The following is a 15,537-nucleotide window of genomic DNA, read 5'->3' as shown; positions in this document are numbered from 1 at the left end:
CAGGTCTGGCAAAGTAGCACCATCTGGTGGACAGAGTGTATTTGTAGTCCACCTTTCTACACTGGTTATGATGTAATTTGGCATAGAAATCTGATGTCTATTTAGTTTCAAGACAGAAAAAAGGATTTCAATAATTTTATTGATTTTATGTAAGAGTATGCCATCTACTGTGGTTTATAGAGTATACTTTTGAATCACAATCCAATTTCAATTTATTTGAAAGTTTCAAAGCACACTTCAAGAAGTCACTTTGAAAAGGCGGCCATTCATTCACATTAAAATATTTATGGGGAGTAATATTAGAGAAGAAAAAACACTGAAACAAATGGTTTTCAAACTAGCCATAAATTCTTTGGACCATTATTTTCCTCACCAGTACAAGTCAATAAAATTAACTACTTAACATCATGGAAGTATTAAATTATCAGTGCCATACATACTAGTGGAATTTTAGTTATTCTAAAAACATACTTGCAGGCAGAATTGAAACTATCTTAGTAAAGGGTCATATAAATTATTTGGGTTTTAGGAACAATACAATCAAACAGGATAAAAACATGAAACGGGAGACAGAAGCTCCTCACTCTCTGCCAGACACAGCGAGCTATAGGCAATATTTGGGACAATTAATGGCCAACATCAAAAATATGTTCACGTTTCCTGGCAACAACATACTATGTGATTAAAACAATAACACTTCCTTAGATTCCCCCTGTGTGTTGCTGCATTTAGAGTTTCCTGAGGGACTGTGGGAAATGTCTGTCCCTGAAGATACGAGCCTGTTGATAATCTGCAGCCACGATTCACAAAGAATACGAGGATTGTATTTATTAGAATTCTATGGACATTTTTGGAAAGGGGGGGGCTTTATGGGAGATTATTGAGTATGTGGCCTCAGTAAAACTCTACTGTGTGACTCATGAAGGGATTGAGGAGAGTTTACCTCCAGCCAGCATCTCCTTTTTATTGTCATCATTTTGATGTAGGTGTCCAGGACAACTGGTGTATTTGGTTTATTGGTAACCAAAGACATTTAATCAGGTCACTGGAAATAAACTTCTCTCTGTAACACTTTTGGTCAGTTGAGTGCCTCATTTCCGGCTTATCGCGGATGTCATTCCAGGACTAGTGCGTAAAAGCAGATGGTGTGACATATATGGTGGACTCATCTTGTGGAGGATCTGCGTGTCTGAGCTTTGTCCCTTGGCTAACCTCTCCAACCCACACACATTGAGTTTATCAGACCATCTTGCTCATGGAATTTATTTACATGCTTGTACAGCTCCTTGAAGTTAATATACAGGATGCTCAATAAGAATCATCCCACATAATCAAACTGACGCAACGCCACAACTGAACACAGCTCAACATATTCCTCGAAGAAAGTGAGGCGCTGCTAGGGGCAGCCACAGCTTGTCAGGTTGACAATATTTGGAGAAAATTGTTCAATATTTGTAGATCCTTTTGATTGCAGAGTTTTTTCCAAAATGAGATAACAACCATTTAAAAAAACAGTGACACCAAAAAAGTGAAACCACCTTTTAAGTCCTTGTTTGGCCAAATGATAACACTTTTACATACTGAATTCTCTATATCTAAAACTTCTGAATGGTTAACATCAAGATTTTTTTTTTAGCCCCAAAATGCATGAATATAACTCTCGAGTTGTATCTTTGGAAATATAAAACTCATACACAACCCAAGTCTTACAACTAAATCTCAATGTTCTGTATTGTTAAAAGCTATGTGAACTGGTGATTAACCAATTTATGTTTATGTAATAATTGATTTTGACTGTGAAATGCCAATATATTCCATTAGTATTTCAGAATTAGGATGAAATGGTTCCCAACACAAAGTCACTAAGACCGAGAGCAGCAGGTGGAATCGCTTGTGTGTGTTGACAGTGCGGTTAGATATCCAAAAGTAGTCAGGTCATCCATCACATAGTTTACTCTCTGCTTCTTTCTTCCATCTCTTTTCTTCTTCTCTCTCAACCTTTCGACCTCTCCCACCAGCTCTCCAGGACTCACTCACTCTGTGTGTGTGTGTGTGTGTGTGTGTGTGTCTGTTTTGGAAAGTGTTGCCGGGATACAGGTGGAGAGAGAGTGCAGACATAAACACTGGAGAGGTTCCATGTTGAGTTTGTCTTTATGAGGTTGTAAGTCAGCCCACTCCTCTGCCGCTCAGGCTCCATCTCACACATCTGACACCCTTCTCCAGTGGCTGTTGGAGGCTGTAGCAGGATGTTTGATGACTCATCCCACACACTCACTCATACACACACACACACACACACACACTCACAAATGTGGCACATGGCTTGAATGGATGTATGGACATGGCAGCACATGTAGCGTCCACATTCAACTCTCACATGGGTGTGTGTGTGTGTGGCTCTTCTTGCCACGCAGAATTTATTGTGTTGCAGTCTCTTTGTGCTGCATAAAAGCCCACAATTATGCCATCCTTCTCCTTTCAGTGGTCCGTCTCCCACTGTCTGAGATGACTCAGAGCATTACCCTCCACAACACCCTGGCCTTGAGTACCGAGTGGCACACCAGGAGGGAAGCAGAGAAAAAGAGGGAAGTAAGAGTACTTACTGTACGTGCCAAGTGAATTTTTGTCAGAAAGCAGGACAGAAGGCTATTTGATGAGGGGAAGCTGTTTAGGCAGCATGATTGACTGTGACAGGCACAGAGCTGAGGTGCAGATGGTTGTTGCTGATGTCTCATGTCACCAATCACCTGTAGCACCACGCGTCTGTCCTGACATACACACACGCAGACACACACAGATACACACACACACACACACAATGATGATGATGTGAAAACTACAGTAGTTCCCAGTTTTTTGTTTATTGCGAAACAGAGAGTCAACACAAAGTGTGGCCTTTTTCCTGTTACTGACAGCACCAGTCATTCATTCACCTAGTCATCATCACACAGATAGGACTGTGGCTACTGTGGTACTCTGGGTGGAAGGAATGGTTTTAACATTGATGATAGTTCCAGCTACCCCATAACTTTCAACAGTCAGCTGTGAAGGACAATTTTCATTGATATAACAGCACATCAAACAACAGCTCTGAATTCATCAGGCAAATAAAAGCAGAGGACAAATAGCAAAACAAGCTCTGGGCCGAAAACAAATTGAATCAAATGAGATAATGAAATTAATGAAACAATGAAACAACCAGGTGTCGAATTTTAATAAATTAAGTCATTGGGCTGCAAAAATGCATGATTAGGATGAGACCAGATAATAAAGTATAATAAAGTATGCATACAACCAATTAACCTACCTCTCCCTTGCAAATAAAATAAAATACACTAAAGTGTGTGTGTGTGTGTGTGTGTGTGTGTGTGTGTGTGTGTGTGTGTTTAGGGTCTCTACAGCATGCCGTCCGTATCTGCCTCTTCAGCCAAGGCTTTCTTCTTGTTGTTCTTGTTTATGCGATTGACGACTATGATGAAGACCAGAACTGAACCAAGACAGAGGAAACAGAAGTCAACTAGAGCAGGCAACACTGACAACAAAAGTAATAGCAAAAGCTACCAGTGGGAGAGTGGATGGAGTCAACACCACCAATATGAAGCTAGATGATGACACTGTTGTAGAGTATGTGTTCTCAAGTAGGGTATTGCTTCAACAGATTTAAAGGATAACACCGGTGTAATTTAGTATTGCTCTATCGCCTTATTGCCCCTGAAAAAGTATAAACCCACCGATGTATTTGCCAGTCAGACGCTACTACTGTCTGTTCCACTGCAGGTTTGCCTTACTTCCCAGAAGTCATAGGCTGTTCTCAAAAACACATTAAAAACAGCTTGCAGAGACATACTGCTGACTTGACTAACGTATTACATCATGTTGAACAACAACGTGTATTGCAGTTTTCCTAACATGACTTTATCACGCAGCTAACTAGCGCCTTTAATGGGGACTATTTTCACCTTTACATCACTGCACAGAACAGACAGTAGAAGCCTCTGACTGTGGCAAATACATCGGTGGGTTTAGACTTTTCATCTGCAATAATGGCATTAGGAAAAAAAAACAAAGTTGCCTTTAAGAAGTTTGTCAGACTCACCAACAAATCCGAGAGTTCCAGCCAGGATCCCGATGGTGGTTCCCAATCCGTACTTGAAGTTGTGTACACCCGGCGCGATGTAGCAGTATCCCAGCTCTGTGCAGTCACATACTCTCACTGGTGTGCAGAGAGTAGAGAGCGACACATACATGCATTAAACATGCATCAGAAACATGATATATTGTGCCATTAGACTGACTAAAAGTGTTATTTGTAACTAGTCACTCACCCTCAAACTTCTGTGTGACGCCCATGCCTGCGTTGTCTGTGACGGTAATGGGGACATTGAAGGTTTTGTCTTCGGTTGGCGTTTTCTTGAGGATCAGTTTAGCTGATGTAGCTGCACAACACACACAAAGTGAAAAAGGAGGAATCTAACAATCTGAATGTAAAATGTTTTGTTTCAGCACCACCTCCCAACATATCAGCTTGTGGATTATTACATGTGTTGGCGTACCATCGATAGTGCGCAGCTCCCAGTTGGGGGATTTCTTGCCCTGGGCGAGGGAAAAGGTGAAGGGCTGGGAGAAGGGGGCGCTGTCTGCGTCGTGGGCCCGAAGGAGCACAGGCTGGGGCTTCTTCACACAGATGAAGGCCCCTTTCTCTGTCAGGATGGGGCTGTTGTCGTTCACATCCACCAACCTCACAGACACAACACGCTCTGAAGACTTCTCTGGATTGGCTACAGAGGGAAATCAGAGAGGATGAAAAGCTGTTCTGACTCCGGATTAGACTGCTGTATGAAGGCAAACAGCAGTAACGTTTTGTGTGTTTTAAAAGTCAAAGGTCACACCTACAGTTAAGATTTAATAACATCAGCAATGCTATTAAAAGATATAGTATCCACTTGGTTACCAACAATACTTTTGTCAGAACAGGAGATAAACACTAACAGAATTTTTCTTGGTTTCACTACTAACTACTCATGTAGTTACTGCTCTTTGGCTTTGAAGAGCACTAAACAGCAATATGAACTCCTGTATAACAAATGATTAACAATACATATAAACGTAACAGTCTGATATGCTATGATATGTTCAGGAAATGTGTGTATGTATTATCTCACCCTTCTCAAAGGCAGTGACAGTGACTTCAAAAGCCTCCAGAATTTCTCTGTCCATCTTGGCTTTGGTCTTGATCTCTCCTGTGGCAGCATCGATCTCCAGCCAGCCATGGGTATCTCCATCCATCTTGAAACTGCACAACACACAAGGAAAGTACTCACAAACCCATGCACGAATTGAGCATTGACATCAGAAATCGTCCATGATATAACAAACACAGAATTTGTGTCAGTGGCGCTAATAGTTGTCAACACAGATCGATGGTGCATATTGTGTAGCAGTGATGATGAGCTGAGTAAAAAACCCCAAAATAGTGGGAAGTAGTACTGTTACCAACTTAGCCAATGCTGCTATAGTCGAACAATTCTTCAGCTGTAAATCTATACTTGTAGTGTGTCTATGTTCAGTCTATTGTCATACAGATCATCTTGTCTGCACAGTATGTGAGGTCCTGATATTGTATTCTCTATTGTGTCTCTCTTGTACTGTGTCAGCACCGCCTGTTACCATGTCACATTTCTTGTACACCCATTGTACTTGGCAAATTAAATCAATTCTGATCCTGACTGTGAGCAACAGTTGGTGTGTGTACCCGATCTCTTTGCCCTCTGGGTCCTTGGCCTCCACTGTGAGCAGCAATGCTCCCACACCGGCGTCCTCAGGCACAGTCACATCCAGGACGCTCGGGCTGAATTCTGGGGCTTCATCCACATCAGTGACAGATAAAGAAACGAAGGCGGAGGATTCACTGCCGTACTCCAGACCTTTCATCAGGGGCTCTGGGTTACGAGCGTCAATCTTGAGCTGGTGGGAGGGAGAGGACTCAAAGTCCAGAGGCTGTTAGGAGAGAGGAAGGCTGGTTAGAGGAGGCTAAGAGCTAGAGAGGGACAGAGAGTATGCTGAAGGTCACAGCAGAACCTTCTATCTGGAAGTAATTGAGCAGTCTGGACTTTTTTTTAACAAAAATCTTTCCGTGGGAATCTGTGAAATGATAAATGTTTGTCTGATTCCTAACATTTGTATGATATGCATCTTAGTACCCAACAGTAGGACGTAGCTGGGCTACACTCGCTCCTCTGGGTAGTTTCACACCCCACAAAGTGATATAAGTTCAAAAATAAGGTCCATTGGGAACTTTTTGAGGTATAGAAGTGCTTGCAGATTTCAGGATAGAAGAGTATGAGTTGTATGAAACCATCTTTGTGTGTGTGTGTGTGTGTGTGTTGGGGGTGGGGGGGTCCCATACCTTGACCACAACCAGTCTGCCCTCACCATTGCCGTCTGTTTCTATGGCAAACACTTCATTGTCGTTACCGGCAGAGATGTGGAACTCGATAAGGGAGCTGCCGCTGCCTGGGTCATCAGCATCGCTTGCTTTCAGCGTCAGCACGGTGTGTCCCACGGGAGTGTCCTCCGCGAGAGTGTGACTCCCGTACTACACACCGGTACACACAGGCAAACACAGAAACAATTAACTATCAGCTAACCAGCATCAGAGATAAGAGACAGCAGCTTCTACTATGTGTCAAGTGGTTAAGGTACTCACATCATTCTTCTCAAACAAAGGCAGCTCATTGTTGATGTCAATGACCTTGATGAGGACTTTACACTGTGTGCTAAAACCTGTGAGACATAAGCAATAATCACTTCAAAATGGAGTGAAAACTGATTTATTTTTACTTGTACCAATGTGTTTCAGCTTGTGTTGTGGGTGTGTGTGTGTGTGTGTTACCTGGGTCGCTGACTTTGACGGTGAGGTGGTATTCTGCAGCATCTTTTCTCTGCAGCATACGTCCTGTTTGAATGTGTCCAGAAGCTTCATCGATAAAGAAGGTATTGGTGGCCGGATGTTGGGACAGGATGGTGTAAGTTAGCAGAGCATTGGTCGTTCCAGCATCATCAGCATCATGGGCCACCAGCTGTCCTATTGGGCTGCCTGGAACCACAAGAACCAATGAGAGACCAGAAACAGAGATAGCACAGGAAATAGCAGAACCAACGGTGAATGACCCAATGAGACAATAGATGCAGTCTACTCGCTCTCCTGCAAGCACATTCATCTCATTTTACACCATGTGCAGGTTATGTAATGAGTGCATATATGAATACACTGACATCCACGCATATCTTACCTACAGGCTCATTCTCCTGCACCTCAAATACACTCTCCTCCTCCTGACACATAGGTGGGTTGTCATTCACATCCTCTGCCACGACTTGAATCTCCATGGGTGGGTCCACCTCGTTACCAAGGTGATCTTCGGCAAACACCACCAGGATGTACTGAAACAGACACATGGGTGTTTTTAGCAAGACAAAACCAAGACCAAAGAGAAAGGTCCTTGGACATCCTGGGCTAATGTGTGTGTGTGTGTGTGTGTGTGTGTGTGTGTGTGTGTGTATGTGTGTTGTTTACCATGTCCTTTTCTTCTCTGTCCAGTTCCTCTGTCAGCTGAATATCTCCATCCTCTGTGATGCTGAAGGGGAATTTCAGCTCTCGCTCTTTCTGCGCTAACCTGTAGACAGCGCTCGGTTCGTTAGACTGGACCTGGATCCAGAGGGGGAGGGAGGAGATGGGAGATAGGAGGGGGAGTGATTACCACACATAGCTGTAGTGACTATGTATTTGCCTCAATGTGTCTGCATTTGTGAGATTTGTGCAGTGTTGTCATGTGCGTGCCGCCACACCTTAGCGATGACCATGGGGTAGGTTGTGGCAAAGTGCTCTTTAACAGTGATTGGTCCAGGGTTGAACCACAGGTTCTGCTGCACAACGATGTTCACCCTGGTGTTTCCACTCAGCGCATTCTCTGACGCTCCGCCCAGGTCCTGCACCCGCACGATCAGGGTGAAATCTGGGTCCTCCAGGGGGTCCAAGTTCCGCCTCCTCATCTCTGGCACCACAGAGGAAGACGCAGGTTCCATTTGCAGCCATTGTACGAGCACCAACAAAATAAAAAGTTGAACTCATTTACAACCCAGCAGGGAAACAGTCATAAAGACTTTTGGTGGAGTGATTAAGACAGACTTTGACACCACAATAAATACAGTGGACTTGATGGGGGAACGTTACAGAGGGTGAATATCACAAAAAATATGCAGTAGATCTCTAATTTTGGAATGCTGAATCGAAACGTCATGCTGACCTATTTTTGAGGCTCTAGTCTAGCCCATATTTGAAGAGTCACATGGATACTGAATTTACTTTAGCCACATTTTTGCTGCACATGATCCTTGAGGCTTTTCTTCCTGATCCTGCCATAAAAATCAGACACTGACCGACCACTGGCTCCAACCGGACTCATCAACACAACACCCTGCTAATCACACTACTAACACCTTACTGTGTAGTCACTCTCAGTCACTTTTAATTACTCTCTATGTTTCTATCCAGGCACCATCCCTTTCTCCATTTCATCACATCTTTTCATCACACTCAAGCTTTGAAGCAGAAAATGCAAACAGACACAGATCCCTTGACTGGGATCCCCCATCACAAATTGTAAGACTCTGGAAATATGCATGCATCTAAATAAACACACACACTCAGGTCACACTCTAGACACACACACACCTGCTCTCTCCACACAGGTGTAGAAGGGGTTGTGCTCATAGGGGATGTCCTCCGTTGGAGAGCAGTACTCGTCGAACTTCCTCTTCAGAGCCTCACTGCTGTGATCCTCTCCCCTGCCGTACTGGATGCCCTCTCTGGCCTTCAGCATCTGTTCCCCTGTTAAAGAACACACATACACACATCATCAGCCATGCTACCACACATGACATAGATATGTTTATATATAACACCGGTCCACAAGAACAATATCTCTGCTCTCAAAAGGGCCTAATAATTTAGAAAGCACAACATTCAGCACAGGTATACTGTATATGCACATACACACAAACACACTCATGCACGCACAGACACAAACACAAAGTAATCAGTGATCATCATCACGCGACACATTTAGTCAATCTGCCACCAATCAGCGTAAATCTGGAGCACAAGAGCTGAGCTGTGTAATCTGGGTTTACAGTGGAACTATACTGCCAGATTACAGGCAGAGATGGACAGATTATAGACTTTCCCACTGAGAGTTCACCTAGCGCCGCGTGTCTGTCTGTGTGTGTCTGTCTCTGTGTACGTGTGTTTGTGTGTGTATGCGTGTGTGTGTGTTACCTTCTTTTGTGGTGGAGATCTCTCCAGTGACAGCGTCGATCTGGAAGAGGAGGGTGTTCTGTCTGTTGGGGATCTGGTTGACCAGGCTGTAGCTCAGATGAGCATTGGGAGATTTGGGGTCGTCCCGGTCCGACGCAAACAAGCGGGTAAATGGGACACCTGGGGTAAAAGTTAGACTGATGTTATACACATATCAGCATGAGATGCTGGGCTGGGTAGAAAAGTGAACAGAAAAGTGTAAAGCCAGATGCAACACCGGAAACCCTTAGAATACAATCATGTTGCCCATATACAGTATACTGTAACAGTACAGAAAAATAAGGGGAGGGGAACCACTTTTACCATAACAGGCCATGATTTCTGCATGTGGAAGGGTGTATCTACTCAAAACAAGATGCCTAAAGTATGCATATACTATTTAGCTATATTTACTGTTCCATAGCCATTGTACATATTTTTTATTCATGGTACTGGTTTTCGTTTTGCATTGGGAGTAGTTCCCCTCCCCTTATTTAGGTATAACATACACACACATATTTGCTGGCACACATAAGCGTGCAAATACTTTCACAAGCACACTCACACACACATGCACACACCTACCTGCGGGACTGTTTTCTCTAACCATAGCAGCATAGTCAGTCTGGTTGAAGGATGGAGCATGGTTGTTGACATCCAGCACATTTATGGTCACGAAAACTGGGCCCTCCACTACTTCACTGTCTACCAACGCCTCCACCTGGATATGGTCACACACACACACACACACACACACACACACACGCACACAAAAACATTAAGTTGCTACAGTACATGTGTGTGATTTCTCTCAAGTCTGTGTGTGTGTATTAGTAGGTACAGATGACCAGCTTACCCCAATAAGATAATGGTCATTTTGGGCCCAGTCCAGAGGCTGTTCCAGGTAGAGCCATCCATCATCAGAGATCATAATGGCTTCTCCTTCTTCTCCATTGAGCCTGAACCCATTCACACCTGGATGGGATGACTGGAACTAGAGAGAGACGAACAGAGTTGTAATCACCAAAAAACTGATTTACAGTGTTTTGAGACTGTGGCCACTTTGATCTGATCTGGGATCTGACGTGGAACACCAAAAAGCAGGAAAAAGGCAGGAAAACAGTAGCATCCAGTTAGAAAATAATGAGTGTTGTGCATCCAGAAAACCAGAAATCCTGAATCAAGACAGAAAAATCACATCCCTGGATGATATATTTTACATAGTGGATTTTGACCACAGATCCTTTGTATTACCTGATAGATAGGATAGGGCACTGGAGTCTCCTCTGGTACGTCCAGAACCTTGTTCTCTAATGGGCCCTTCTTGGCCTCCAGACCCCTCCCCCCAGCCTATCAGAACACAGACACAGAGGTCAAGGGTCATCAAGTACAGTACAGGCAGGGGTAAAACTGTACCCATCAAACTCACACCCACCTTTCCCCTCTCTGTATAGACAAATGAAGGCAGACACGGACAGTGAGTTTAAGCGGGCCGGTTATTTATTGAACCACACTTACGCTGCAAGTGAGGAAATTCTTATAATCCACTACAGGACAGGAGAGCAAAGTCTACAGACTGCCACTCACAGAAGTACTAACATTCAGTTTAGTCACAGTTTACAGTTCCCTTCAGTGATACTTTAATAAGTTACCAAAGGTTTCCTTGCACATAAACCCATTTCTTATCTCGCAGATGCTCACTGACATTATTTTCTTTCTATTTTACTTTCTATTATCTGTATATCTCAAGCGCAAATGTCCAATAAATCTGCACATTTGCTCTTCCTATGTCCCCCAAACTGTTAAAATATATGAATAAAATAAATCATTAATTCACACTGAATGTTTCACAGATCACTGAATAGGTTTATATATTTGAATATTTACTATGAATATACAATGCAGGACAAGAGTGGGATTTGGCTGAGCTGTGTACTCACAATGCTGAGCAGGAACGGGAGCAGCAGCAGATGCACCATGGGTGTCATGATCAGACTCTGTGGAGGAGGAGGAGGAGGAGGAGGAGGAGGGAGAGGAGGAGGAGGAGGAGGAATATGGGGGAGAAGAGTTAGTAAAAAATGGTAAGGGAGGCAGGAGGAGGTTGAGTAGGAGGAGTGGTGAGATGAAGAGAAGGATTTAGATTTTGTCACGTAGTGATTGTCACGTTTTCACAAAGCGTAGTATAAGTGCTCTATACTGTTGAATACACTTCTCATGCACATGGCACACAGTGAAGAGTGGGTTTGTATTATCCAGCTTTTACTCCATCTAAAAGCTATTACTATTAAATCCAGCACATCTCAGCACATTCGCTTGTCCATTCAATACAGCCCGTTATTGATTTTACTTAGACAAGCACCACTCACAGACACTTGAAACTCATTCTCATGCAAAGAGAATCTGTCCGTCGTCCCTGAGGATCCCCTCATGCACACACTATCTCTCTCTCCCTCAGACTTTGAGCTTAAAGCCCTTACATGTGTAGCTCCACCTACACAGCCAGGTAAACCACCCACCTCAGCTCCTCTCCACGCGGAGAAACTGAAAGTCAGAACATAAACGATCAGCAAGTTCCTGCCAGAAACTCGGGTCCCGGTGGGCATCCATAACATTCAGGTATCCAAAGGTCGATCTCAAGTGTGTAACCCCAGTGACTTCACTGTAGTGCGTGTGTGTGTGCATGTGGACGTGTGAGTGTGTTTAAAGAAAGTTTTCATGTCTATAGTGAGTGATCACTCATGCATTTAGTGTTCCACCTTCATCAAAAGATCTTTATATGGAAGAGAAAATGATTGTCTTATCTCCCAAACAGTTTGATGCGACTCTGCAATAGAATCTTCAGTATGTTCCAAATAACTGATAAGCTTAGTTTTATCTTCAAGATGACAGTAGTATATGTGTATATTTCAGAGGAATAACATTACTAATGAGACTGCTTTGCATAACTTCAGAAAAAAACATTATTAATACTCATAATTGTCAAACAAAACTCACAAAAATTTATTTAAGTAGTACTCAACAGCCATACACAAAATGACTAACTGTATGCTTAATCAATATCTCTGTATCTCTGTAATGTATTTACAAATGAGCATGTTTGGGATTCCTGGACTTATAGAGCGCAGGCGAGAGAGAAGGGTGAAGCAAGTGCCACAGAAAACTGAAGGTGACATTGAGTCATGGGTAATGACCTTTTCTAGCACAGCACCCTTTGATGTCACCGACCTGTTACACTCCCTAAATAAGTGTTAACTCCACGCCTTATCAACCGAACCGGACTTTGATTTAACCTTACCTGAATTTGGTTGTACCATTTATCAAAACTTCCAGCTCCATGTCGACAACTGAACTAGCATACGTACAGTATATGTAGTAACAATCCATTCAATGGCATTAACAATTTATAGGCACATACCTATACTGAGACTATGCTTTCCTCATTTGGAAAATAATAGAATCAACTGTGTTTAACTAGAGATCGATTGACAAATTAGCATTGTCTTCAGACACTGAAGAAGTGGGCTGTTTCGGCTCACTTCACAGGCCTCTTTTAAAGCACACTGTGACTGGATGACCTTTGCCAGGATAAGCTGTTAGCTGTTATGATACCAAACCTATTAAAGTGTCCCATACAGGCCGTTTTTCCAGGTTCCATACACAGAGGACGACCGAGAAGAGCCACTAAGAATCTCAGTGCTGGTTATCACAGATATGCCAACACCTGACACGCAGGCCCTGCCAAAGTCAAGTCAAGATCACAACGCTCCCACGACAAACTTACAGCATCAGACACACTAAACACATTGTACAAACACAGGCCAATAAAAACCAACAGATGCAGCCTACTCACAATCCAAAAGCCACAGCAAATACTGACCAAATCCAAAACTGGGAGACGGGAAGAGTAAGGAGACCTACCTTGCAGGAGAGGTTGCAAGTCACTCCTCAGACTTCAGAGTGATCCAGCAGCCCCATCCTGGCTGGTCAAACGTTAACCAAGTGTGTTAACCAGCAATGTTTTATTGAACCTAATGATTGTCTAATCACCCTGCCCTCATGCTTACCTAGCCAATGGGGAAGCAGCTGACAAGAGAGAAGGAGACAGGAAGAACAGAGCAATGATATAGTGGCATAATTCAGTGAAGGTAAAGGACAAATCTGATAAGTGAATATCATTCACTTAATTTTCCATATCCCCTCAAAGCTTATAGCCTTAGCACCATGTGTGTGCTGGTGTATTAAAAACTCAGACTGGTTATAGAAATCTAACAGGGTTGGTCAAATGTTGTTCTTGTTAGACCGTGCCATCTGTGTGAATCATGATACATGGTCAGAGGCTAAGAATAGGGGTCAATTTCTCAATAAGTGTAGGCTGCCATAGAATGGAAAAGTTTCTCTTTTCCCTCAGACTTTGACCTACGAACTTCTGAACTGTTTCCTGTCTGATTTTCCATTGGGGGTTGTGCCTGATAAGGAGCTATGTGCAGACAATAGGACAAACAGAAGACACCGACAGTCCACTGACTCATATGAATGCACAACTATGGGACATCCGGGTGTTTCAGCGGGCGAAGGCACCTGTCATGTAATCATGAAACAGCAGGTTTGATTCCAGCTCACGACCTTGGTTGCATGTCCTCCCCTCTTTCTCATATGTCCTCCCTCTCTGAAGTGTACAATCGAATAAAGCCGAAATGTCTTAAAAGTGATCTAAAATGAGAATGCCGGACTATATTTTGACAGCGAGCATTATCCTTATCTTCTTCGCTCATCCTCACAAATAGACAGTGTTATCTTTACATCCTGATACACATGCTACCAGTTTGAGCTGAGAGCAGTGAGCTTACTGGCTACAGAGGGCTGCTTGGAGCCAAGGCAGAGATTTAGTATGTGAATCTGGAACCACAGAAAAACAGGCTGTGGGTGAGTCACTGTTTCACAGGGCCTGTATTTAACCAGAACCTGTGATTGTAGTGTTGATGGTTCGGGAGATGAGGGCATTGCTGAAGATGGATCTGCCTCTAATATGTACACTTCTCTGCTTTGATCCTGTGTCCAGGCAGCCTGGTAGATATTCTGGCCGACATGCTCCAACACCATCTGCCTGAAACACCCCGGTCTGATCATACAAAACACACATTTCCTAGTCTCATCCGAACGTTACCTTGGCAACACATTTCCCTGTATTTTACTGCTTTCTAACAGAGTTGGGGCTCTGAGCCAGCCGGTGTCTGAGTGCGATGTTCACTGTCACATTGTGACCCAAATCTCTAATCTGTCCCCGAACAGTCAAATCACTGTATCCAATCGCTGACAGGGCCCACTCTGACAGACACATATGGGACTAATTTGGTTTCTGAAAGTTCAACTTTAATGTCACCACCTGACTCATCTTCTATCAGCTCAGTAGTGTTGCTGTTGAAAAGAGTGTAAGTGTGTGTCTTTTGTGTCAACGCTGAGTCACCCATGGCAATATCTCAATAGCACAGCAGAAAAAAAGGACAGCTTTTTGTTTCTAAGGGAAAGATGTCACTTTATTCCAATAAGCAACACTGAGGCAAGAATGGAAATTACTTCCAAGTAGCGAAATATTGTACATTATCAATAATCTGGGAAGTATTCACAAATAGCAAAATACGGCACATTATAAATAAACTGAAAGTAACTGCTAATTGGTCATCATACAAAAACATTGAAAGACCACACATAATCATCAACAAAGCTTACAATTGGTAATCTTGGCACTTTGGGACACAGAAGACAAATTTGGCAGGGACAAGAGAAAAAGAGCAACAGAGACAGGGAAAAAAAGAAATGTGCAAGGAATCTAACACAAATGTCTTTGTTCAAATGGAGAAATGAGCGAACGCATAAAAACATCCTTCTCTCAAGCCTCCATCAGCTGCTCTGTCTCCAACTTCCACAGTTTCTGCCCCACAGACACGACACGTCTGTGTGGCAGGATAAGACATTTCCATTGGCTGATTATCCAGTCCATCACAGAGGCTGGCCAACAGAGCTCAGGAGAGTCCGTCTAATTTAGACTGCAATATAGGGAAAGCGGTGCAGAAGTGCTAGATTCACTTCTCATGTACACAGTGTTTGGCTGTGCCGAGGCTGGGTGTGGACACAGTGAGGAGTGGGTTCGAACCATCCTAGCCCTGTTTGAACGCAGGTTTCAA

At 43.4% G+C, this 15,537-nt stretch overlaps 1 protein-coding gene across 1 annotated transcript; it reads right to left on the bottom strand.

Annotated features, from left to right (window-relative positions):
• Nucleotides 1-3,395: 3,395 nt before the first annotated feature.
• Nucleotides 3,396-11,343, bottom strand: cdh17 (cadherin 17, LI cadherin (liver-intestine)). Its single transcript, XM_071520248.1, has 18 exons — nt 11,296-11,343; nt 10,610-10,705; nt 10,212-10,349; nt 9,941-10,076; nt 9,338-9,496; nt 8,735-8,890; nt 7,849-8,054; nt 7,577-7,708; nt 7,293-7,443; nt 6,893-7,096; nt 6,707-6,783; nt 6,407-6,595; nt 5,753-5,997; nt 5,163-5,293; nt 4,554-4,778; nt 4,326-4,436; nt 4,097-4,213; nt 3,396-3,487 (listed from the first exon to the last, which is right to left on the bottom strand). Exons 1-18 carry the CDS (start codon nt 11,341-11,343, stop codon nt 3,396-3,398), a joined length of 2,613 nt encoding a protein of 870 aa, XP_071376349.1.
• Between the last annotated feature and the right edge of the window lie 4,194 nt (nt 11,344-15,537).

The sequence above is a fragment of the Centroberyx affinis genome, unplaced genomic scaffold (assembly GCF_046629955.1).
Source record: "Centroberyx affinis isolate AG114_WGS23_722 - 3 ecotype Tasmania unplaced genomic scaffold, CSIRO-AGI_Caff_v1 ptg000782l_1, whole genome shotgun sequence".
Classification (NCBI taxonomy): Eukaryota; Metazoa; Chordata; class Actinopteri; order Beryciformes; family Berycidae; genus Centroberyx; species Centroberyx affinis.
This window is presented reverse-complemented; position numbering and strand designations above follow the sequence as displayed.